This window comes from Acinonyx jubatus, chromosome D1 (genome assembly GCF_027475565.1).
Source record: "Acinonyx jubatus isolate Ajub_Pintada_27869175 chromosome D1, VMU_Ajub_asm_v1.0, whole genome shotgun sequence".
NCBI lineage: Eukaryota > Metazoa > Chordata > Mammalia > Carnivora > Felidae > Acinonyx > Acinonyx jubatus.
Genome location: NC_069390.1, coordinates 59,765,680 through 59,791,522, shown reverse-complemented (window position 1 = coordinate 59,791,522; position 25,843 = coordinate 59,765,680). Strand labels below are relative to the sequence as shown.

General features: G+C 37.8%; 1 protein-coding gene across 2 annotated transcripts in view; it reads left to right on the top strand.

Annotated features, from left to right (window-relative positions):
* INTS4 (integrator complex subunit 4) overlaps positions 1-25,843 on the top strand; it is a 116,427-nt gene that overhangs the window by 39,862 nt on the left and 50,722 nt on the right. For both annotated transcript variants that reach the window (XM_015078868.3, XM_027039860.2), the window contains 6 exons: positions 10,063-10,248; positions 11,079-11,129; positions 14,594-14,682; positions 15,649-15,769; positions 21,680-21,751; positions 23,460-23,634. In XM_015078868.3, coding sequence (XP_014934354.1) covers positions 10,063-10,248; positions 11,079-11,129; positions 14,594-14,682; positions 15,649-15,769; positions 21,680-21,751; positions 23,460-23,634 — 694 coding nt within the window. The remainder of the gene's footprint in view (positions 1-10,062; positions 10,249-11,078; positions 11,130-14,593; positions 14,683-15,648; positions 15,770-21,679; positions 21,752-23,459; positions 23,635-25,843) is intronic.

Below are 25,843 nucleotides of genomic sequence, written 5' to 3'. Positions count from 1 at the left end.
TCTCAGTGAGAACAGAGAATTCTGGGAAAGCATTGCATTGGGACCAAATCCAAACACCCCAACAACTTTAAACTTAATCTCCAAATGATAAAAATAATGTAAAGGATTTCCATATATCCTTCTCCACGATTCACCAATAGTTAACATTTTCCCACATTTACTTTGTTACTGTTGTTTTGTATCTGCATGTTATTTTTTCCTGAACCATTTAACAGTAAATTGCAGTTATAAAGCCTATTTCCACTAAAGTAATATTTAAATACTTAAGTGTATTTCTTAAGAAGGCTATAATTTTTATAAATGCAGTGCAGCTCTGAAAATCAGGAGATTGAACTTTGATACAGTACTAATACTAATAGCAACCTTTATTCAAATTCTACCTATTGTCCCAATATTATCCTTTATATAAATTTCTCTTTTCTGGTCCAGGATACCATAGTGCATTTAGTTTTCATGCCTCTTGTCTTCTTTAATTTGGAAAGGTCCCTTAGCCAATCTTTGTCGTTCATGAGCTTGACATTTTTGAAGAATATAGGCCATTTATTTTAGAATGTGTTGCAGTCTGTATTTGTCTGATAATTCCTCTGTTTAGATTCAGGTTATGCATTTTGGCAGGGATACCACATAAATAATAATTTTCCTTCTCAGTTTATCATATTATGAGGCACAGATGAAGTTTGACTCGTTGATGTTGTTAACTTTGGTACTTGGTTAAGGTAGTGACTTCCAGGTTTTTTGTTGTAGAGATTTTTTCTGTGATTAATAAGTGATTTGTGGGAGATACTTTGAGATTATGTAAATATCCTCTTCCCCATCATATTTTTACTCAATATTTTAGTGACTATTAATAAATATTGCTGACCTGGTTGTTCTTTGGTCATTGCAAAATCATGATTTTCTAACTCTTACTTCTTCTGTGTTTATTAGTTGACATTCTACTGTAAATAAAGCATTCCCTCCCTTCTTTCCTACTCTCTCTTATTTTATTGAATATATTATAATCTATTCCTATCATTATTATTTTTTGAAGTTCAAATTGTTCCCTTGTATGTCTTTCAAATATAAGGTATGAGTCTGCCATATTTTTTGTTTCACAGTAGGAAGAAAGTCATGCCTTCAGGTACTCTTAACTCTTCAGTGTTCATTTCATTTTATCCTGTCAATAACCCTTTGAGGTACATTGTATAGCTAATCTTCATTTGAGAGATGAAAAATTTGGCTGACAGATTTGGCTAGGAAATTAATATTCTTTTTATATGTAGCATCTATACAACTGAAATTGGAGATCTTCTGCTTTTCTTCCTATCTGTGAAGATTTTTTCCAACTGGACAAATGTATCTTATCGTTTTTTCATATAAAGCTTTCTTAGAACCTGGTTTTAATTCTTCTTTGTCTCCATCTCACCTTTTGTTCCAGTCTCTGTTTCTATGGCAAAAGTACATTAAATTCTTAAGGCAGCATATAGAACCATACAGCCTTTTAACATTTAAAATATTATTCAAACCACTATTATGTGTGGTTTGTTAGAAGGTATCTGTATATGGGGCACCTGGCTGGCTCAGTTGGTGGAGTGTGTGATTCTATCTTGGGGTTGCAGGTTCAGGCCCCATGTTGAGTGTAGAGATAACTTAAAAATAAAATCTTTAAAAAAATCACTTGAACACAAAGTACACTGAATTTTTGTCCGTGCTTAAACACAATCCATATTGAAACTGAATGAATCAGTAAGTTATTTTTGTCTTAAGAAACTTCATTCTTAGATTTTTTTGATACACTTAACCATTGATTTTTTTCCCCCTATAGCAATAGTTTTAAACTGGTTTAGTCTGGTTTTGACATGGATTGCTCTTATTACTGGGGAAGTGGTTTGCTTACTCATTCCATTAATATAAAAATGATGTCACTATAGTGGCCTGGGTATAACACCAAAATAGCATCATCTGCAGAGCAGACATACTAGGCAGCTATTAGTGATGATGGCATGATGCAAGAAGTGACCTGTATGGGAAGGACATCACAGAACTGTAATTGCTGCCCTGAGGGTGCGATTTAGACTTCCGCTCTCTTTCGGCCTAACATTCAGTGTGCAGTAATAGGCTGGTTATACAGCACTGTTGCCTGGTTACCTTAATAGAAGCTGGAAGATTTCAGTTTGTTGTTTGAAAATTGAATGAAGTGTTTGTAACAGTGGAAACAATCTTCAGCGGCTGGTGGTTCAGTCAACAGTTATGAGAAGTGATGTTTTCATACTAAAATAGTTTGTTAAAAAATATCCTGTTTTAAGTGACAGCCATTGTCATCTTATCTGTAAGTTTCTCTTAACTTCTCAGTTTCACTGTCTTATTTTGATTGATGGTTTTGAGCTTTTACTATATATAAGGCATTTTGAGGACTTCAGGGTATGTTTCACATTTCTGCAACCTAAATAACTTGGAGGCAAGAATTAACTCTGAGCCACAGTGTTGGAGTGAACCATTTTTATAATGAGAAGTTCTGTATCTGAGAGCCTCACCCTCAGCATAGTGGCTTTTTCATCAGGTTTCCTTTGTTTTCTTCTCCAAGTAAGCTTGCCTGCCCACCCCACATTCACACAGGACATAGCTTCTCACCAAGTCCGGGTTCCCACTTAATTCAGGAATCTTCTCCAGGAGCATTCTGATGTGAGCCAGTAATAGGTGCTCACTACCTTTCATGACAGACTGCCCTGTTGTTAAACAGCCATCACTAGAAAGTTTGTGTTTGTGTCTTCCAGGTCAGCAGACCTATTTCATCCAGGTGCCCACTCTTACCTCTGACCCTTCACCATTTTCTCTGCAGTCACTTGCGCTTCTTTTCCCTACCTCTTCTCTTCTTAAGTAGGTTTGTTTGTTTGTTTATTTGTTTTTAAGTACATTCTAAGTGCTAGGCACTATAGTAGGCTCTTGTACTTATTGAATGTTTATTATATCCCAGACACTATTAGCTAATTTTACAGACAGTAATTCCTAAATGAGTTCATTTAGTGTACTCACCACAAAATTTCATGGTAGGGGATATTATTCCTATTTTTACAAAGTAAGGATTTCTAAAGACTTGTGGGGTTTAGTGAAGATCCCAAAGATACTAACTGGCGGGGCCAGCAATCAAATAGGTCTGTCTGATTCCCGTCCATGCTCATTCAGCTTTGCTATTTTGCCTCTCAGACAAGATGTGAAACAATTTATGGAATCCACTTTGTCTGCAAAGCTTCCTATGCTTCCTGGAGGCATTTTCTGAACCTGTTTGGGGTGTGGTTCAGCTATTGCTGCCTCTTTCTTTGAATGGTCTTAAAATACACTTTTCTTATGGATAATGTAATTTCTTCCTTCTTTCCTTCCTTCCGTCTTTCTGATTTTATTTTATTAAAAAAAATTTTTTTTAATGTTTATTTTTGAGAGCGAGCATACTTGGGGGTGGGGCCGAGAGAGAGGGAGACATGGAATCTGAAGCAGGCTTCAGGCTCTGAGCTGTCAGCACAGGGTCCAACATGGGGCTCGAACCCACAAACTGTGAGATCATGACCTGAGTCAAAGTTGGATGCCTAACTGACTGAGCCACCCAGTGCCCCTGATTTTATTTATTTTTAAGTAATCTCTATACCCAGGATGGGGCTTGAACTTACAACCCTGAGATCAAGAGTTGAAGGCTCTACCAACTGAGCCAGCCAGGCGCTCTTGTTTTTCTAATGTTTATGAAACAGTATGATTTTATTTTTTCTTGTGTGTGGACAGTTCAATTATTTTTTTAATTTTTTAAAAATATTTATTATTGAGAGACAGAGAGAGACAGAGGATGAGCATGGGAGGGGCAGAGAGAGGAGGAGACACAGAATCTGAAGCAGGCTCCAGGCTCTGAGGTGTCAGCACAGAGCCCAACACAGGGCTCAAACTCACAAACCGCGAGATCATGACCTGAGCCGAAGTCAGACGCCCAACTGACTGAACCACCCAGGCGCCCCGACAGTTCAGTTATTTTTAAAGTCTCAAAATTGTGGATAAGTTGCAAGTATAATAATAGGGAACTTTATTTTCCTGTGAACCATTTTAGAATAAGTTGCCCATTTGTTATGCTTGAATACTTTAGTGTGTGTTTTCCACAAGCAAAGATATTTTTCGACAAAACCTCAATATGACCATCAAAATCAGGACATTAACATCAGCATATGCTACCATTTATCCTCATAGCTCATTCACGTTTCACTGTTTGTTTCATTCCTGTCCCTTATTGGAAAAGGATCCAGTTCGGAATCACATGTTATGTTTTTAGTCACCATACCTCGTTAGTCTCCAATCTGGTATAATTCCTCAGTCTTTACTTGATTTTATGATGTTGACATTTTTGAAAATTGGGATAGGTCTTTCATAGAACCTTCTGGAATTATGGTTTATCTGATATTTCCTCATAATTAGATTCAAGTTTTCCACCTTTGCTAAGAATATCACAGATGTGGGGCGCCTGGTTGGCTCGGTAGGTTGAGCATCCGACTTTTGATTTTGGCTCAGGTCATGATCCCAGGGTTGTGGGTTTGAGCCCCGCATCAAGAGCCTGCTTGAGTTTCTCTCTCTCTCCCCCCAACTTGTGCCCTCTCTCTGTCTCTCTCTCAAATAAAAAATAAATTAAAAAAGAAAAAAAGAATATCACAGACAAGGGGCACCTGGGTGGCTTAGTTAAGTGTCTGACTCTTGATTTCCACTCAGGTCATGATCTCATGGTTGTGAGATCAAGCTCTGCGCTGGGTATGGAGCCTGCTTAAGATATTCTCTCTCCTGGGGCGCCTGGGTGGCTTGGTCGGTTAGGCGTCTGACTTTGGCTCAGGTCATGATCTCATGGTCCGTGAGTTCCAGCCCCGTGTCGGGCTCTGTGCTGACAGCTCAGAGCCTGGAGCCTGTTTCGGATTCTGTGTCTCCCTCTCTCTCTGCTCTTCCTCTGTTCATGCTCTGTCTCTCTCTATCTCAAAAAAATAAATAAACGTTAAAAAAAAAAAAAAGATATTCTCTCTCCCCCCACTTCTCCCCTACTCACATTTTTTTCTTTCTCAAAAAAAAATATATACATACGTATGTATATATACGTATATATCAGACATGTGTACATTTGATGTATATACATCACATATATATATATACACACACATCTGAGATATATATACATATATATACACATATATACACACACACACACACATACATATGTGTGTATATATACACGAACACATATATATATACACACACGTGTGTGTGTGTGTATACACACATATATATATGTATATCAGAGGAGCGCCTGAATGGCTCAGTCGGTTGAGCATCCAACTTCAGCTCAGGTCATGATCTCACAGTTCATGGGTTCGAGCCCTACGTCGGGCTCTGTGTTGACAGCTTAGAACCTGGAGCCCGCTTTGGATCTGTGTTTTTCTCTCTCTCTGCCCCTCCCCAACTTGCACTCTGTCCTTCTCTCTCTCAGAAATAACTAAATATTAAAACAATCACAGACAAGATACTCTTCTTACCGCATCCTGTTACGTGCTACACCATTTTGATTTGTCCCAGTACTAATGATGTTTACTTTGATCACTTGGGTAAGATAGTGTCTGTCACACTGCTTCACTATAAAGTTACTCTCTCATTTTGAAATGAATAAGTGTTTTTGTGGGGTGGCACTTTAGACATTGTAAATATTCTGTCATCAAACTTTCAGTTTGTGTATATCAGTTATGGACTCCGATTACTTGTTTGCTCAGTGGGTGGTAGTCTGTTACTATAATTATTTGTTGTGATGTTCAGATTTCCTGATTCGGCCAAGTGGGAGCCCTTTTAAGCTGGCTTCTGTGTTCTTTTGACTTCTCTTGTTCTTTGAATACTTCTTTTCTTTCTGGCACAATAAAATAATCCAGGCTCATTTTGTACTTTCCCTACTCTAGCCCTGGAATCAGCTATAATATATTTACTCATTGGATACATCTTCCTGTTTCTTCAGTTTTGTGTGTGTGGGTATTATTTACGCGAAGTGTTTGCAGCCTAGTTAGCTAATCATAAGAATTGGTTATTGATTTAGGATCAGTATGCTTGTCATGCGGTAATTGGAAATCTGAGCAATTCTTCATGCTGGAGACTAGTGGTACTTGGGAGTAATATATGTAAGGAAAACAGGTATTGTGGAGCTTTGTAAATATTTAAGGTACAGATGCTCGACTCTGAACATAGCACAGTTTTGAAAATCATGAAGTAATTTATGCAGCGGAATGGGGGAAAAGAGCTCTGGATTGAGTGGATGTCAGGAGTGTTTAGCTCTTCTAAATTATCAGGTTTTTTTAGACATATCACTTAATCCTTATAGTCGTGTAAAATAGGGGAGTGGCAGATTAAGGCAGGAGAAGAGAAATGGGTGTTTACTGAGGGTACTTCTAGAGACTGTTGTGATTTCAAACCAATGATTTTATAGATAGAAAAACCTGGAAAATTTGAACTTGAAGGGACTGTCTAAAGATACTTGTTTTGTATTAACATTTGTATATTATGCAAATAGCTTATTTCAGTAGCATTATACTAGATATAGCCATTATGTCTTTAAAAATACTGCTGAGAAAACATCCATATGGCTAACAGACACATGAAAAAAATGCTCAACATCACTCATCATCAGGGAAATACAAATCAACACCACAATGAGATACCACCTCACACCTGTCAGAATGGCTAACGTGAATAACTCAGACAACGACAGATGTTGGCGAGGATGCAGAGAAAGACAATCTCTTTTGCATTGCTGGTGGGAATGCAACCTGGTGCAGCTATTCGGGAAAACAATATGGAGGTTCCTCAAAAAATTAAAAATAGAGCTACCCTATGACCCAGCAACTGCACTACTAGGTATTTATCCAAAGGATACAGGTGTGCTGTTTCGAAGGGGCACATGCACCCCAATGTTTATAGCAGTGCTATCAACAGTAGCCAAAGTATGGAAAGAACCCAAATGTCCATTGACAGATGAATGGATGAAGAAGATGTGGTGTATATGTACATATAATGAAGTATTACTTGGCAATCAAAAAGAATGAAATCTTGCCATTTGCAACTATGCGGATGGAACTAGAGGGTATTGTGCTAAGGGAAATCAGAGGAAGACAAATATATGACTTCACTCATGTGGAATTTAAGATACAAAACAGATGAACATAAAGGAAGGGAAGCAAAAATAATATAAAAACAGGGGGACAAAACTTAAGAGACTCAAAGGAGAACAAGCAGGGTTGCTGGAGGGGCTGTGGGTAGGGGGATGGGCTAAATGATCAAGGGACATTAAGGAGGATATTTTTGGGGATAAGCACTGGGTGTTATATGTGGGGGATGAATCACTGGATTCTACTCCTGAAATCATTATTGCACTGTATACTAACATGGATGTAAGTTAAAAAAATAAGTAAATTAAAAAAATACTGGTGAGAAGAGCTAACATGAAAAAGATTGGCAGTACTTAAGTGTTGACAAGGATGTGGCACAACTGGAACACCAAGTGTCACTGGTGGAAATGTAAATTAGTTAAATTAGTACAACTGCTTCGGAAAACTATTTGGCTGTTTGTTATTAACTGAATGTATACATGGCTTGTGACCCAGCAACTCCATTCTTATATATCCAACAGAAGCCCCATTCAAGCTACCACAGTCATGGTAGCATTATTTAGAATAGCCAAAAACTGGAGATAACCCAAATGTCTATCAATATGGGAGAGGAAAAGTGGGTTGTGGTATACTGACAAATGGAATACTATATGGTAATGAAAATGAAGGAACCATTGCTGTATGCCATACTATGGATGAATCTTACAAACATCATATTAAGCAAGAGAGGCCAGACACGGGTTGATTTTACAAAGTATAAAAATGGGCACAATAGGGCGCCTGGGTGGGTCATTTGGTTGAACGACCAACTCTTGATTTTGGCTTGGTTCATGATCCCAGGGTTGTGGGATCAAGTCCCTGTGTCAGGCTGAGTATGGAGTCTGCTTAAGATTCTCATTCATTCTCTCTCTCTCTCTCTCTCTCTCTCGTTCTCTCTTTCTCTCTTTCTCTTTCTCTCTTTTTCTTTCTCTCACTCTCTCCCCCTTCCCCTCTCACCCTTCCCTTCTCCTTCTCCCTCCTCCTCCTGTCTGCACCTCTCCTCCGCTTGCCCTCTCTCTAAAATTTTAATATGGGAATGCAAGCTGGTGCAGCCACTCTGGAAAACAGTATGGAGGTTCCTCAAAAAACTAAAAATAGAACTAACCTACGACCCAGCAACTGCACTACTAGGCATTTATCCAAGGGATACAGGTGTGCTGTTTCGAAGGGACACATGCATCCCCATGTTTATAGCAGCACTATCAACAATAGCCAAAGTATGGAAAGAGCCCAAATGTCCATCGATGGATGAATGGATAAAGAAGATGTGGTGTATATATACAATGGAGTATTACTTGGCAACCAAAAAGAATGAAATCTTGCCATTTGCAACTACATGGATGGATCTGGAAGGTATTATGCCAAGTGAAATTAGTCAGAGAAAGACAAAAATCATATGACTTCCCTCATATGAGGACTTTAAGAGACAAAACAGATGAACATAAGGGAAGGGAAACAAAAATAATATAAAAACAGGGAGGGGGACAAAACAGAAGAGACTCATAAATATGGAGAACAAACTGAGGGTTACTGGAGGGGTTGTGGGAGGGGGGATGGGCTAAATGGGTAAGGGGAACTAAGGAATCTACTCCTGAAATCATTGTTGCACTATATGCTAAATAGTTTGGATGTAAATTAAAAAAAATTAAAAATAAAATTAAAAAAAACTGAAAAAAATAAAATTATAATAAAAAAACATTGGCCAAATAAATCTAGGTGTTAGAAGTCAAGATATTGGCTAATTTTTATGGTGGTGGAGTAGTTTATGGGGGGGGGACCAAGAGGGGTTTCCTGTTCTGTTTCTTTAGGTGCTTTTTTTTTTTTAATTAAAAAAAATTTTAACATTTATTTTTGAGAGAGCAAGACAGAGCATGAGTAGGGGAGGGGCAGAGGGGGTGGGGGACACAGAATCTGAAGCAGGCTCCAGGCTCTGAGCTGTCAGCACAGAGTCTGACACGGGGCTCGAACTCAGGGACTGTGAGATCATGATCTGAGCCGAAGTTGGCCACCCAGGCGCCTTTATCTGGGTGCTTTTTATATGTGTGTATTCATTTGTTTAAAATTCATTGAGCTGTACACTTAACCTTTTTGCATTTTTCTGTATGGATATTAAAAACTTTAAAAACTTACACATTTCTGTTTTGTTTTTAGATTTGATAGCAAATAAAATGCAGCTTACGGGCTTTATTTATTTATTTATTTAAAAGTTTATGAATTTATTTGAGAGAGACAGAAACAGCACAGACGGGGATGGGACAGAGAGAGAGAGTGGGAGAGAGAATCCCAAGTAGGCTCCGTGCTGCCAGTGCAGAGCCTGAGGTTGGGCTTGAACTCATGAAACTGTGAGATCATGACCTGAGCCAAAAACCAAGAGACACTTAACCAGCTGAGCCACCCAGATGCCCTTGGGGGCCATTTTTAAAGTACCTTCTCAGGGCCCCTGGGTGGCTCAGTCACTTAAGTGTCTGACTTGGGCTCAGGTCATGATCTCATGGGTCATGGTTTTGAGCCCCGCATCGGGTTCTGTGCTGACAGCTCAGAGCCTGGAGCCTGCTTCAGATTCTGTGTCTCCCTCTTTTACTGCCCCTCTCCTGTTCATTCTCTGTCTCTCAAAAATAAACGTTAAACAATTTTTTTAAGACGTAAATAAAGTACCTTCTCTTTATAAGGCAAAGTGCTAGCTCTTGGGAATACAGAGAATCTTATTTTCTAAGGACTCATCTTTCTTTATGATGATACATACTCAAGTAACATGATACTAGAGAGACTGGTGAGAATGTTGTGTTTGAGTCATTCCTAAAGCTGATATAATACTTTTGTTTCGGGTTTTTTATTTATTTTAAGCTATCTTAATCCTGTCCTTTTGTTCTCTCTTTTCCTTTCATAGCACCTCACAGATACCTCCCATGGTGTAAGAAATAAATGCCTGCAATTACTTGGCAATCTTGGCTCTTTGGAGAAAAGTGTCACAAAAGATGGAGAGGGCCTAGCTGTCAGAGATGTCCAGAAGATTATAGGGGATTACTTCAGTGACCAAGACCCACGAGTCAGGACAGCAGCTATAAAAGCCATGGTAAACATGATCATGGAAATCAGAGGGTGACAGTTTGATTTGTTTGTTTCATTAAAAATTTTTTTAAATGTTTTTTTAGAGAGAGAGAGAGAGAGGGAGGGAGGGAGGGAGGGAGGGGCGGGCAGAGAGAGAGGAAGACACAGAATCTGAAGTAGGCTCCAGACTCTGAGCTGTCAGCACAGAGACTGATGTGGGGCTCAAACTCGCGGACTGTGAGATCGTGACCTGAGCTGAAGTTGTATGCTTAACCGACTGAGCCACCCAGGTGCCCCTCATATGTTTGTTTTTTTTTAAAGTTCATGACTAATGTTGGTTTGGGTGCTTTCTGAACAGCCCCCCTCCCCCTGAATATTCCTTAGGCTCATTTTCAGGAATGTGTTGATGGTATCACAGAACTCAAAGGCACACATTCCTTTGTATGGCAGGTGTGCTTTTCTTTGGGCGTCTCTGGTAGCTTTCACCCATATACTGAAACATAGAGGGTACAACTTATACCTATTATAATACCAAGTCACATCCCTTCTCCAGGCCCCTGGGTTGGGGGGGGTACATTTTAGGGGGAGGTAGTGTTAACCATTTCTTCTTTATCCTTCTTATCATTATTTAATATTTTTCTAATATCCCCTTGGGACAGTTGATGGGTTAGATTTATTAAGTCTCTTGTTTCTACCCAAAGGTCTGACCAGATTTCTTACTTGTATAGCACTAATTTTGGCTAATGGGAACTATGTTAATCTAATGTAATGGGGGAAAATATATGAGATTGTGGGGAGACTTTGGAAATATTGATCTTTTTTTCTCAAATACTTAAACTTATTTCTATTATCTAGTTGCAGCTTCATGAAAGAGGATTGAAATTACACCAAACCATTTATAATCAGGTACCTTACATGATTACTGTCTGGGAGAGGAGGAAGGATAGTGAAACTGGGAGAGTGTATACTAGTTGTCAGAATTTGAAAACATGGAGCATCAACTGGCAACATTAATTGGGATGAATGTGAAGTTGTATCTAAAACACACATGTTAGTAAGAGGATGGAGGATATGTAATTGAGTAGCACTAATACATGTAAAAACGACTTTTAGGAGGATTTAGGTAGCTCACTGTGTATACCAGAGTACACAAAAAGAAGTGTGTGCTCAGAATGAGCAAAGAGGTAGTCTTTCTGATCTTGTGTTTGGTTGGGCCAAGCATGAAGTTGATTCGAGGCACCGTTCTTGACATAGTAGAGTTTTTCTGAAGAAAGATGACTGAGACCCTGGGATCATTTGGAAAGGTATTCACAGTATTTGTAGTATTGGTAAAGAAACGCACTGTGAAGTTGTAGTATCACTAGGAGAAGCTGATTGACCAATAAAAAGGCCTTACAAGGTGATATTTCTCTTGTAGAATAGTTGAATGAATCTGGAGACCAGCAATCTAAATCCATGTCAGAGACCAGATTTTGTACAAAGAATGGTTTTATCTTTCAGAAGAAGATGGTAATTAGATAAGCCCCTATGATTGATACATAAACCAAGTTTATTCTTTTACATAATTACATAGGATGAGTTCAGAATGGTTGTTTTGGTGTGACTAGCACCTTATCTCCCTGTAGGAAAACTCTGTGGGAAGCCAAAAAATTTAAGGAAACTTAGAGAGTAAGGATTCAGAGGAAGAATAGTTAGTTAGGTGATTCAGATATTTAGTGGCCTAAGACTGTGTCAGTTAACAAGGCAAGCAATGATGAGGGCTTCAAGGGAGTGAGGATGGAGTGTTGGATTATTTGAGGTGTGAATTTGAATTAGGTACCATATCAGTTTTGGTTGAGTTTGAAGGATTGACGGGACACCCATGAGGAAAGTTCCAGGTTGCAGATAGTTGTGGAAGTCTGGAGCTCAGCAGAGGTCAGAGCTGGAGGTGGGTAACTGAAGCCATCACTATCTAGGGGGCATGTGGATACCCAGAGAGAGTAAGAAGATTGAAGGAGACCAAGGATGGAAGCCACAGGTAAGGTCCAACATTTAAGAGAGAGACAGAAGAGACGGAGGAGGAGGAAAAATACCTTCCAAAAAAGGCAGGAGGGAGTTCTCACAGTTGTCACAGTCACATGCTGCTGAAAGGTCAGCGAGATAGGCCTGAAATTTACCCATTGGGCTTTTTAACAAGGCAGCCATTAATGAGTTTGGAAGGAGCAATTTTAGTAGAGTGTTGGGGATGGAAGCCAGATTAGGGTCAATTGAGGTAAGGCATTTCAATAGTGACTGTACTTTAAGGAACTTGGCTATAATAGGATGGCAGGATGGAGGATGGTAGAAAGGGGTATTGGACTGAGGGAGGGCTTTTTGTATTTTAAATAAGTATGCTTATGTATTTAAAATGTATGCTAAATAAGTATGTTTATGTGTTGAAGGGAGCCAGTGTTTTGGGAGAAATTGGTGATGGAAGAGACACAGGGGGATAAATGGTAGAGTAAGTTCCTTTAAACAGAAAATCAGATTCATGAGCTGAATCATCCAACAGATATTAATGAATACCTAATGCTGGTTGTATAACACCGAGCATGTTGGATAGGATCCATGCCCTTCACATTCTCATGGATGAGACAGGCAATTAAATAAATAAACACAATAATTAAGCATGTGAATAGTGCTATGCAGTAAATAAATAGGGTGCTATAATAGAGAATCACAAATAGGACCTATATTGGAGGATGGTAAGGGAAGGCCTGTGTGAGGAAATGATGGGATCCATAGCAAAAGTAGAAGGATTAGGAATTAGGATACTTTTTCCTGAGACATTAAGAAAATGAGGTGTGGGAGAATACAGGTATAAATGAATTTATAACTGTTATGGAAGAGTTGGAGCATTTGTGCCTGAGAACCTGGGTTTTTCTCAGATAAACATGCTGCCTTATGGCTGGAAGTGGGGTAGGGGCCCAGAGCAGGAGGTTAAGATAAGCTGCCTTAGGGAATGGGGGTGGAAAGCAGGGGTGTGAAAGATTTCAGAGAGAGTCAGTAAGGTTCGAGATCATGAGCTCCCAGTCCGCTAGAGAGTGTGGTCTTTGCTAGTGCTCTCCTGCCCTTGTGAGGAATAGAGAAGGTGTTGGGTTTGTAGAGCAGCTGTAGAAGTCTTGAGAGCATTGTCAGTGGTAATGCTGACAGTGCTGTCGGGACTAAGTAAAGGCAGGTTATGGAGCAAGGAGAAGGTGGTTCATGTGGAGAAAAAGGGTAGGATTAAAGCAATGGTTCTCAGCCAAGGTGATTTTACTCTCTAAGGGATTATATGTCTGGAGATATTTTGGGCTTTTGTAACTGCAAGGGAGAGGGAGAGGGTGCTGTGTTACAACCGTTTAGTGGGTAGAAGCCAAGAATATTGCCAACCATGTTAACAGTGCAGAGGATAGCCTCTCACAACAAAGAATTGTATAGTCCAAAATGACAGTAGAGGCAAGGTTGGGAAATCTTGGTTAAACGGATAGGTAGGTTAAATGAGACTGAAGAGCAAATGTGACGGATTAATTCATGGAAATGGAGGAGCTGGTGGAGTAACAGGTTATGATCAGAGGAATACAGGATCATGGAATATAGGATTTTTATTTTTATTAAAAAAATTTTTTTGAGTTTATTTATTGAGAGAGAGAACAAGTGGGGACAGGGCAGAGAAAAAGGGGGACAGAAGATCTGAAGCTGGCTTCATGCTGACAGCAGAGAGCCCAATGCAGGGCTTGAATTCACGAACTGTGAGATCATGGCTTGAGCCAAAGTTGGATGCTTAACCGGCTGAGCCACCCAGGTGCCCCTGGAATATAGGATTTTTAAATTCTAGAAATGGAGTAGTTCTGGGTGTTGTTGAAGTCTAGGGTGTTGCTATGTAGGTGGGGCAGGGATATTCCATTTCAGACCAAAGTAAAACAAAAATCTGGCTTCTTTTGGCAGTTTAGCATTAAAATTATACGTTTACTTAGAGTGCTTGAGATTTCAGATTGCCAGAAATTTGTGCTTTGATTTTACAGAAAGGGGAAAAAAAAAACCCCAACAGCCCAGATTTGGGGTTTGTGCCCATGTGAACAGCGCTGTGGGCTCCCAGCAGGCTTTGCTAAGATCGATACTATTCTAGGTGGCTTTTGTGCTGTCTTTCAATCTGTGGTTCTGCTTTCAGACGTGTGGTGGGAGTCAGAACACAGAACACAGCTGACAGAGGCCAAGAATTCTTTGTTGGGCAAAAGTACAAGAAGTTAAAACTACCCACAAGTATTTTGATTGGCATCCTTATCCAGCTACCCTGTCTTCATTTTGAAGGTAGTTTGAACATCACCTGTGAGGACACAGAACTAATAGACTTTTGGAATTCTTGTTTGCAGGCCTGTAAATTGCTGTCTGATGACTATGAACAAGTGCGCAGTGCTGCAGTCCAACTTATCTGGGTTGTCAGTCAGCTCTATCCTGAAAGGTCAGTGTGGGTGTAAGCCAGCTTTTGTTCATTGCTAAGCCATTTTTCTCTTCTCCCATCATGCAAAAAGCCCTCCTCCAGATAAGGAATGTTGGTTAGATTTTTAGAAAGCAGTGTGGAATAGGGGGAAAGTGCAGATCCTGATAATCAGGATGCTTGGTCCTTATTTTTCAGCTCTTCTGTGAATTTTCCATGTACCCTGGGAAAGAGACTTCCTCTCTGGGTCCCAGCCTGCTCATCTATAAATGGAGAGATTGGCTGTCTTTCTCAAGTGCTGTCTAAGCACCCCACCCCACTCTTTTTTTAATCTTTAAATTGTTTAGGGCCCTTTTTAGTAAATACAAATGCCAGGTAAAGACACTAGGTGAGTTTGAGAATAATGATCCCTTATGAGGTGTTTTCCTCGTTAAAAATGTTTTCATAGTAATTAAATCATTTACACAGTGATTCTTTGAGGTAGAGAGATAAATATTATTCTATTTTGTAAAAGAGCTGCTTCTGTAGGAAAAAGAAGTGTTTTTTTCCTCTTCATTAAACTGCCTGCTAAAATTGGAAAACCAGAATATTTTATATTGATTCTATGATTTGCTATATTGACAGCAATGCAATTATAGGAGAGAATAAACTTAAAGATATAAAATACTTTGTGGTAGCTAGTTTTTGGTATCTTTGTAAATCTTTGAACCTTTGGTGGGTTAAACACTTTTATTCCAGACACAGAAAATTTGCACTGTAACTAAAAGTGTTGTTTCATATTCTCAGAGTGATTTCTTTACTCTGAAATGTATTCTATCACTCTAGGATTTGAATCACTCAGTTGTCATCTTGTGTGTATGTGTGTGTGTGTGTGTGTGTGTGTGTGTGTGTGCGCGCGCCGGTTTTCAATGGTTATTCTCAGTTTATTGAACTTGCAGCTTTAGGTTCCTGTTTTGTTATTTGTGTGTGTGTGTTTTTCTTTTAATTTAGCATTGTCCCAATCCCTTCTTCTAATGAAGAGATTCGCTTAGTTGATGATGCATTTGGAAAAATTTGTCACATGGTCAGTGACGGCTCTTGGGTGGTTCGAGTTCAAGCTGCAAAGCTATTGGTAAGTTACACTTTCTTTAATGAACATGTTTATTGTTACACTTGTATAAAGATTTTGAGAAACTACAGATAGGGATAGATATAACCCACTTATAGAAACCCTAGTATTTCTAAAAATAAAAATAAATGGCTTACTTTCCAGTGGAGAAGTAGTCTTTTAGAACTAGAAAGAATTTTAAAGATAATCTTATTTAACATTGTTACCATATGAGACAGCCAAGGCCTAGAGAAAAAGGAAAATAATAAAAATAGTTGCTTTAGTAAGCACCTGTTATGACCCAGAGAGTTTGCTCTGACACCACTTACATTATCTCATTCACTCTTCACAGTAACCTAGAAAGGTAACTACTATTATTCCCATTTTCAGGTGAGAAAACAGAAGCTCTGAGAAGTTAATTATCCAATTTTCAGATACAAAGTTGTAGAGTGGGATTGAAATACTAATCTGACTTTTAGGCTGGTACTTTTCTACTGTTTTGCCTTCGGTAATTCATGGTACATTTGTTAAAAAAAAAAAAGAAAAATTAACTTTTCAGAGATAGAACTATCTTACAGAAGAAAGAATGTTGGTGTATTATTACTCAGCCCTGTTTTATAACCATGTTATCTAGGACATGCCATTTGATCTTAGTCTCAGTTTCCTCATCTGTTAAGTGGGTCATAATATTCTCTCATGTTTACCTCACATGGTTGTCATGATGCTCAAATGTGATACTATATATGAAAATACAAATTGTAAAGTACTATGCTAAACATGGGGTATTGGGGGTGGTTGTAATATGTAAATACATATATAAGTATTTGTAAAAATTTATATAAATGTCACAGCAAGAAAATCTGGGATTCTTTTTGGACACTTGCCTTTTGGGGCCCCCATCTCTGCCAGTCTTGGTAAGATTGTTGGCTGAATACTTTGGACACAGATTCAATGATAGCCCTACTCCTAAGACCAGTATTTATGGGGTAACTGCTGAAACTTGTGTGAAGCATTTTCATGGAATAATAAGGAATTTGGATGGTTTCAGTACTAGATCATATTGCTTGTCCATGATAAAGTACAGAGTTAAGCCAGTTATTGATTTTATGTATTTTTATTGATTTGATTTATTTTATTTTAGAGCACAAGCGGGAGAGAGGGGTAGGGGAAGAGAGAGAGAATCTTAAGCAGATTCCATGCTGAGCACGGATCCCAACGTGGAGCTCGATCCCACCACCATGAGATCGTGACCTGAGCCAAAATCCAGAATTGGACATTCAACCGAGTGAGCCACCCAGGCTCCCTTGATTTTATTTTTGAATTCACATTTTAAAGCTGTGTTTTGGTTTTCAAATATTTTAAAATTTGGAACAGTCCAATCATTCACCAGATTCTGTCATTCAACATTTCCTGAGCATCTACAGTGTGCAGTGTGTGTATGTGTGAGGGAGATGTTGCAGGGGAATGATTCAATAATACATCTTGATTTGAGTAGGCAGTTAGAAGAGTAATCCTTAAAGCAGGGTAATTCAGATTTTTCAGTTTTGTACCCTGTAAGATATGAATTTTATTACGTAAAACTATATGAATAATGAATTACCATGGTGAATTGAAAGAGTTTCCACTTAGATGATTCTAACTTGAGTCAAATGCTTTATGTTTTAATTTCAGTGATTTCAGATCCAAACAGCTCCAAATTATATAAGTAATTATGTTTGTACTTCAAAAGCAATTAACAATCTAATTTTACTGATAATAATCATTGTTACTGTTTATGGAGTTCTTAGCCTACTAAGCTAGGCACTTCTAGTCCTGTGCACATACACATGCACATATACCCACTTTTTTATATGAACAAGTACAAATATACATATATATACATACATATCCTAATAAACATAGTTATTGCAGATAATTTTTAATTCTTTTAAACTCTTTGAGGGGTACCTGGGTGGCTCAGTCAATTAAATGTCTGACCTCGACTCAGATCATGAGTCCCACGTGGGTTCTGTGCTGACAGCTGAGACCTTGGAGTCTGCTTGGGATTCTGTGCTTCCCTCTCTCTCTCTGCACCTTCGTCTGCTTGCGCTCTGTCTCTGTCTCTCTCTCTTTCTCTAAAATAAACATTAAAAACAATGTTTTTAAACTCTTTGAGGTAGATAGTCTGTTAATCATTATGTAAATAATAAAATAAGGTTTGGAAAAGTGATGTAACATATCAAAGGCCACATAGATAGTAAATGACACTTCATGATCTAAAACTCATGTGGAATCTCTTCCTAGTGATAGTCCAGTTACACATCGAGAGCTGTGGTTATACAGTTAATGCCCTGCTGATTTACCAGTTCCTCTGTGTCGGCAAAGAGGTGTACTCCCCCACTCCAACTCTTGAATAGACAAAATTGTCATTTAAACTGCATATAGTTTTCAGACTGTGTTCATCAACTGAGCATAGTTGCTGTCTTCAAAGAGTTGGCAGTCTGATAGGTTGACATAAGCAATCAGTCAGTTATAATACCTGGTACTCCTGGGAAAGAGAGCACCTAACACATTGACAGAAGGCTTCTTGGGGGAGGTAATTTCTGAACTGAGTTTTGCAGGATAAATATGAGTTGGCTAAGTGAATAAGTAAGGAAGGAGAAAATATAAGCAGATACAGAAGGAGTACAATTGTCATGCATACTAGTATACTAAACTACAATATGATACTAAAGTATAAGCAGTTTAATATATCTTGGTTGTGGGGGGATAATGTTAAATGTGTGGGATGTTCAGCAAGATAAAGCTCAAGAGGAAAGCAGAAGCCAGGTTCTTCAAGAACTTAAATGATAAGGCTTTAGATTTAAGTCCATCTTGCACAAAAAATCAAGTCTCCATTCTCCTTGGCTTCTAGCAGTATGAAAAATTTAAGAAGTAGGCTGTTTCAGAAAATTCAAAACCATGTGGAAAGTCAGTTTGTAGTTATCCATAACTTTCCCACTGAGGCAAAGAAAGTTGATTGCAAGTATGCAGCTCCATGGGACGATTTAGAATACAGTCATTACTGTGAAATTAATCATGGTAATTGGTGTTTTATTTAGAATATTGTTTTTAGTTCAATGACTTCTGCTTAAGATGTTTGATCTTTCTTACTCAGTAATGGTTCAACCTTCTTTATAAGACTCCAGAAGTGTTTGACCTTAAAGATGATAATATTTTCAGATAGATTGTAGGTTAAGTCCATAGCCATAAGGACTAGTCTCTCCCAGGGCAAATGCACATGTCTTTGTCAGTGGCAGTTTTATGTTTCACATGATAGTTTTTTGTTTTCTTGTTTTTTTGGTTTTTTTTTTTTTTTTTTTTTGGCGGTGGGGAGGGGGGTAGGTTACTTTTCTTTATCACTTAATTGGGTAGAAGCTGGAGGCTAGTGCAGATTTACATTATTTTTGAACAGTTATAATTGAGCAGTTTTTGTTCCGAAAGCAGGTTTGGCATACTTGTTTGTTAAATATCATGGTTTCCTTAGTGTTGTAAATATAAATTGTTAAATAGTACTAGCACAGTTGGAGAGACCTTACCTGAATGTATTTGTCTTGGTTAAAGTAGACAAGAATGTAGATGTTTTTCTGCTTGGTGAGATATACCTGATGATGAATTCCTCTTTCTGGTCACATCTACTCCTCTAGCACTTTCATGAATGATGCCATCATTTACCCAGTTGTAAACCCGGAGGCATTTGGGAATTCTTTCTGTGTCCAGTATCCATGGAGTTATCAGCTCTTACCAGGACTGTCTTCTTGACCTCTTTTGAATCTCTCCCTTTTCTATTTCCACTGTTTATACTAGTTTAGATCCCAACATTTTTTGAGTGGGTTACTATGTCATAGAGCTCTTGGTATTTGTGGACTAAAATGGAAAGCTTCACATAGTCTCAAGATAGCATGGGAAATTTGTTGCAAATAATGATATGCAAATTTTTGAGGCTGGAATTTGAATACTACTCCTTCTCTGCTACTGTGTCAGGAGAGAGCTCGGCTAAACGAGTTGGAGGAGAGCATTGAGACTAGGGATTTGAGTAGTTCACTGTGAAGTTATTAAAACTTCATTCTTGGGGCACCTGGCTGGCTCAGTTGATAGAGTATGCGACTCCTGATCTCAGGGTTGTGAGTTCAAGCCCCGTGTTGCATGTAGGTCTTCTTAAAAGAGAAAACAAAACAAAAATTTGATTTTTATAGGAAAAAAAAGTGCCCCCTAAAAATCCAACTCTTAATGCTGGTGGTAAAACTAAACAAAATTAAAGGAGATCTTAAAAATTTATAGTTCTTATTCATAAAATTGATGTTTGGATTAAAAACATGACTGTTGGATTTGATATTGGCTCAGATCTGTGTAACAAAGAAGGCCATCAACTGTACCATGTAGAAATAAGAAAAATATTTGAAACTACTTACATGAAAATAGTTCAACAGTTGCTCTCCTGGTGTTGTAGGGAAGGTGTTAACTTGGGTGAGGATATTCCCAAAGAACATGTAACTATCTATGGAAAATGTGATTGGAGGAAAAAAAAGTCCGAGCCTGTATAAGCATTTACATATTTACTGACTCAGGAATTAGAGAAGATTGCCAATATATTCCTTAAGAATGTCTGGGACCTGCTCTAATAGCCTGCTAACCCATCCCTCTGCTTCATTTTGATTCTTTCTGGTCCATTAGCCACATTGTTGGTAAGAGGATGTTTATGAGGTGTAAATCTAACTGTGTTTCACCCTTATTTGAAATGAGCAAGTTACCAAATTTCTCAGCCTCAATTTCTCATCTAAAAAATGAGGATATTTCAAGGTGCCTGGCTGTCTCAGTCAGTAGAGCATGCAACTCTTTTGGTCTTGGGGTTATGAGTTTGAGTCCCACGTTGGGCGGAGTGATTACTTTAAAAAAAAAAAAAAAAGATAATTTACATTTTTTGGGGGATTATTAGAAATAAAAATTTTAAATACAAGTAAAATATTTTGTATATTTTTGAGCTCACTGTTTAAAAAAGATTGTCTAGTTATTATTCATAATTATGGCAAAGCCCTCACCATAACAAACATAAAAAAGGATATGAGAGAGGCCTTTTATGATCTGTTCCCTTGCTGTCGTGCCTCATTTTTGGCACCACTATCCTGTGTTTCATTCACTTGATGGTTCCCTCATGGCATTCTCTCTTTATGCATTTGCACTTGTGATTACTGGTTCCCCAAATATATCTCTCCCTGCCTCCACCCTGTATTTCTTATTCTCTGAGTTTCCTATAGTACCCTTTATATATGTATTATAACATTTTATACATAATACAGTTATCTCTTTACTTACCATTTTCCCTCACTAGTCTGTGAGATCATTGAGTGTAGAATTGATGTCTTATTTTTGCATGCTCTTCCTGGTTACTGGAGGCATATAGTTAAATGGTTGCTCAGTAAATATATCTTTATTGAATGAGTGAGTGAATGAACAAATGATGGAAAGAATAGGATGAAAAGGAATGGAGAAATAGTGGAGAGTAGTGGTTAAGGCAAAGGATTCTGGAACCTGGGTTTATAGCCCAGCTCTGTAAATTACCTGTGACTTTGAATGAGTCACCTAACCTTTTTGTGCGTTCTTTTCTTTTTTCTTTTTAACTTTTCTTTTTTCCCCTATATATAAAATGGGACAAATAATAGTATTTACTTCATAGGGGGACTAAATTAGTTAATATATTTATAAATGGTGTGTGACATATAGTAAGCTCTGTTTAGCTGCTAGCTGCTATTGCTAATGTTTTTTTTATTTTGCTGATGATTCAGAACTCATAAGCATCTTTGCTATCGAGAATAATGTTATCTTTATGCATTTAAGTTGGCTGCAAACTTTGAATTTTAAGATAATATTCAGGTCTTAAAAGTTGTTTAATTTGCTCTGGATTCTTTGTTTTTACAGGGCTCTATGGAACAAGTCAGTTCTCATTTCTTGGAGCAGACACTTGACAAGAAGCTTATGTCAGATCTTAGGGTAACTTGAAATCTTTGTTGTTTAAATTGGGTTTCTGTAACCATTATCAGTGTAGCTATATACCGAGTGGTGTTGGTTTAGTTTTGCAGCCCATATATTTGTTAAGTAAATGTTGGGTGACTAGATTACATTTTAGTTTAAAAATCTTAATAACTTGAACCAAATTACAAGTTACTTCATTAAATTTTAAATTATTTTAATGAAATACTTTACACAGGTTGTGTCTTATATAGAAACTACAAAGGTCTGGTCTTATTTTATGAGACTGTAGGATATGTTAGGATTCCTTTTCCAGAGTTTCCATGGAAAAGTGAGTAAATTCTTTCTCTAAACAGTAACAGTGCCTCTTATGGAATGCCTTGACCGTGTTAGTTCTCCGACATAATTGTCAGGACTGTGTACAAGTTAATATATCATTATCTTAATTTGTAAATTATAAAAGTGATAATAAAGAATTACAGAATCTTTGGTAAATAGAAGGAAAAGGGAAGCAACTTACCCATATTCCCGCTACTCTAACACAGTGACTTTTGTCATTTTGGTACTTTTCTCTCCAGCTCTTATGCATGTTGTAAACATTGAATCATTGTATTCAGATAATTTTGTAGTCTACTTTTTGCATTTACCACTACATCATATGCTTTTTTTTCATAGAGTCAGCTTTATACTTATTTTTACTGATTGTATACTATCTTAAGTTGATGTGACATAATTTTTTAACCCTGTGTTATATAGATTCTCCCAATTTTTCTACCATTTAAAATTACATAAAGAATATCATCTTCATGCATATTAGATCTTGTTTTCTTTTGAGTCATTCCATAAGATAAATTCTTAGGAATGGTTAGAGAGTTTCTGTCTATGTTTAATGAAACATGACCATGTGGATTCCTGAAGGTCATTGCCTTAATTTGAGGTTGGTGATTGATTAAGTGTTCCTTGTGTATACTAGAGTAGAAATATGAAAAACAGCATGCTTATGGTGAATGGTGAAGGATAAGTAATGCAAGGGTTTCTAAGATACATCACAGAGTGTAAACTTCATCTGACCCACATCCTTGTAGGCTTAGGTGCTATATTTCATCAGTGCCTTTGAGATGATCAGCCACAAGGATGTGGACTCACACCAAGAAGATTCATAAGAGGCTGATATATAAAGCAGAATGACAGTTCATTCATGCTGAGAAACATAACTCAATTTAATTGGATATTTACTTTAGTTGGCCAGTATATTCCTGTTTAGGCAGTCTATATAGAAAGGGAATTTACTAGAAGGTTGCATGGTAAGTGCAGTGTTGCTCAAATAAAGCACAGTGTTACCAAATTCAGACTTAGGTCTATTGGGACTAAACAAAAATTCTTTTCTAGGGTCAGTGTTATTATCTACTCAGGATGGTGTGGAGGGACACTGCTATTATTTTCCTCTCTGGTTTTCCTTTTCCTGTGTTGCCATGGTGAACAACCACCTGTCTGATCAGCACATTCTTTTGCTATCTTCAATAAGAATACTATCAGCCGTGACAGACCTGTGACTTTTAGTGTTACTTTAAGTTGAATTTACAGTTCTTTGCTCTGATTTATTTTTTTTTTTTGAAAATGTTAAGTCTCAGAGAGCAATCTTATTTCCTACCTTCCCATGTTCCCAAGGTACATCTTACTGTTCCCTCATGAACCTCCTGCAAGTGGTAATTGTCATTGTCCTATACAGAGAAAACGCACTGCACATGAACGTGCCAAGGAACTTTACAGTTCAGGGGAGTTTTCCAGCGGCAGAAAGTGGGGAGATGATGCTCCCAAGGAGGAAATAGATACGGGAGCTGTGAACTTGATTGAGTCAGGAGCTTGTGGAGCCTTTGTTCATGGATTGGAAGATGAGATGTATGGTAAGTATGAGTGCGTAATAATAACGGTACCCATTTACTGAGTGACGGCTATATATTGGGCATCGTACTGGTTAATATACATGTATTGTCTCATTTAGCCTTTATAGTCACTCTATGAAGTACCTACTATTATTTAATTTTAAAAACAGAAGATTGAGGCCCAGGTGGTGTAATACAGTGGTAAAGAGCACGGACTTTGGGTTCAGTCAATCTGGATTCAAATTCCAGCATTTCTATATGACATGGTTGATTATAAGTGTTTCTGAATTATGAAAATCCAATGAGGTTATATATATACAAAATACTTGGCACAGAACATGACCCGTTTATAGTAAGCACTTAATAATTGGTAGTAAAAATTGATATCATTGATATTGATAAAGGTAACTTGTTTTTGATCACCCAGAGGCAATATTTAAACCCAGGTATGTGTGACCTCAAAGCTTTTATTATTATGACTAATGAAAACTTTCTTTCACCTTCTTTTTGAAAGATATTTCACTGAAAATTGAATTGTAGATTAATGTTTTTTTTTTTTTTTTTTTTTTTATCAGTCTTGTAAAGATGTTCCACATTTTCTGGTTTGCATTCTGCTGCCATTTTTTTTATATTTGTTCTGTATATGATGTGTCTTTTTCTAGCTCCTTTTAGGATTTTTTCTTTATCACTAGCTTTAAGCAATTTAATTACACTGTGCCTTGGTATAGTTTTCATGTTTCTTATGCTTGAAGTTTGTTGAGCTTCTTAGATCTGTGGATTTGTAGTTTTCATCGAATTTGGAAAATCTTCGGCCCATTGTTTCTTCATATACTTTTCTGGCCCCATGTTCCTTTGGAGACTCCAATTACACATACGTTAGACTACTGAGGTTGTCCTGTAGCTCACGGGTGCTTTATTCCTATTTTTTTTATTTAATTGTTTTTTTCTTTATTTTAGAGAGAGAGGAGGGGAGATGGGCAAAGGGGGAGAGAGAGAGAGAGAGAGAGAGAGAATATCTTAGCCAGGATATATGCTTAGCATGGAGCCTACCTTAGAGCTCCATCCCATGACCCTGGGGTCATGACCTGAGCTGAAATCAAGAATCAGACACTCAATCGACTGAGCCACTCAGGCGCCCCATTCATTCCTGTTTTCTTTTAGTCTTTTTCTCATTTCATTTTGGTATTTGTTGCTTTGTTTTGGAGTTAACTCATCTTTTCTTATGCAATGTGTAATCTGATTTTAATCCCACCTAGTGTATTTTTCATCTCAGACATTGTAGTTTTCATTTGTACAAGTTCAATTAGAATTTGGTTTTGTTTAGGGGCGTCTGGGTGGCTCAGTCAGTTGAGTGTCTGACTCTTGATTTTGGCTCAGGTCATGATCCCAGGGTTGTGGGATTGAGCCCCGCATCGGGTTCCATGCTCAGTGTGGAACCTGTTTAAGATTCTCTCTCTGACCCTCTCCCCAACTTGTGCATACTCTTTCTCAGAAAAAAAAAAAAAATAATAAGAATAAGAATTTGAGTTTGTTAAGTATCTCATACATATCTTCTTAATCTGCTTGGTCTTTTCTTTAACTTTGTCAACAGAGAATACATTTACAATAACTACCTTAATGTTTTTGTCTGCTAATTCTACAATTTGTGTGATTTCTGTGTTCGTTTGGTTGATTGATTTTTCTTCTCATTATTAATTATATTTTCCTACTTCTATGCATGCATAGTAATTTTCAATTGGTTGCCAGCCATTGTGAGTTTTACTTTATTGGGTAATGAACATTGTTATATTCTTAATAAATACTTTTTTTTTAAATTTTTAATGTTTATTTTTGAGAGATAGGGAGAGATGGAGTGTGAGCAGGGGAGGGGCAGAGAGAGAGGGAGACACAGAATCCAAAGCAGGCTCCAGGCTCTGAGCTATTAGCACAGAGCCTGACATGGGGCTCAAACCCATGGACTGCAAGATCATGACCTGAGCTGAAGTTGGACGCTTAATCTACTGAGCCACCAGACGTCCCTACTTATAAATATTCTTGAGCTTTGTTCTGGGATACAGTTATTTCGTGTCTTATTTTTAAGCTTTGTTAAGTGGGACTGAGGCAGAATTTAGTCTAGGGCTTATTTTTCTCCCAACTCAAACAGACTCTTCTGAAATAGTGGTAGACCATTTATGAGTTTTGGAGATTTTTCCCTCTAGTCCCGTTTATTGGTTCTTTCTCAGACCTCAGA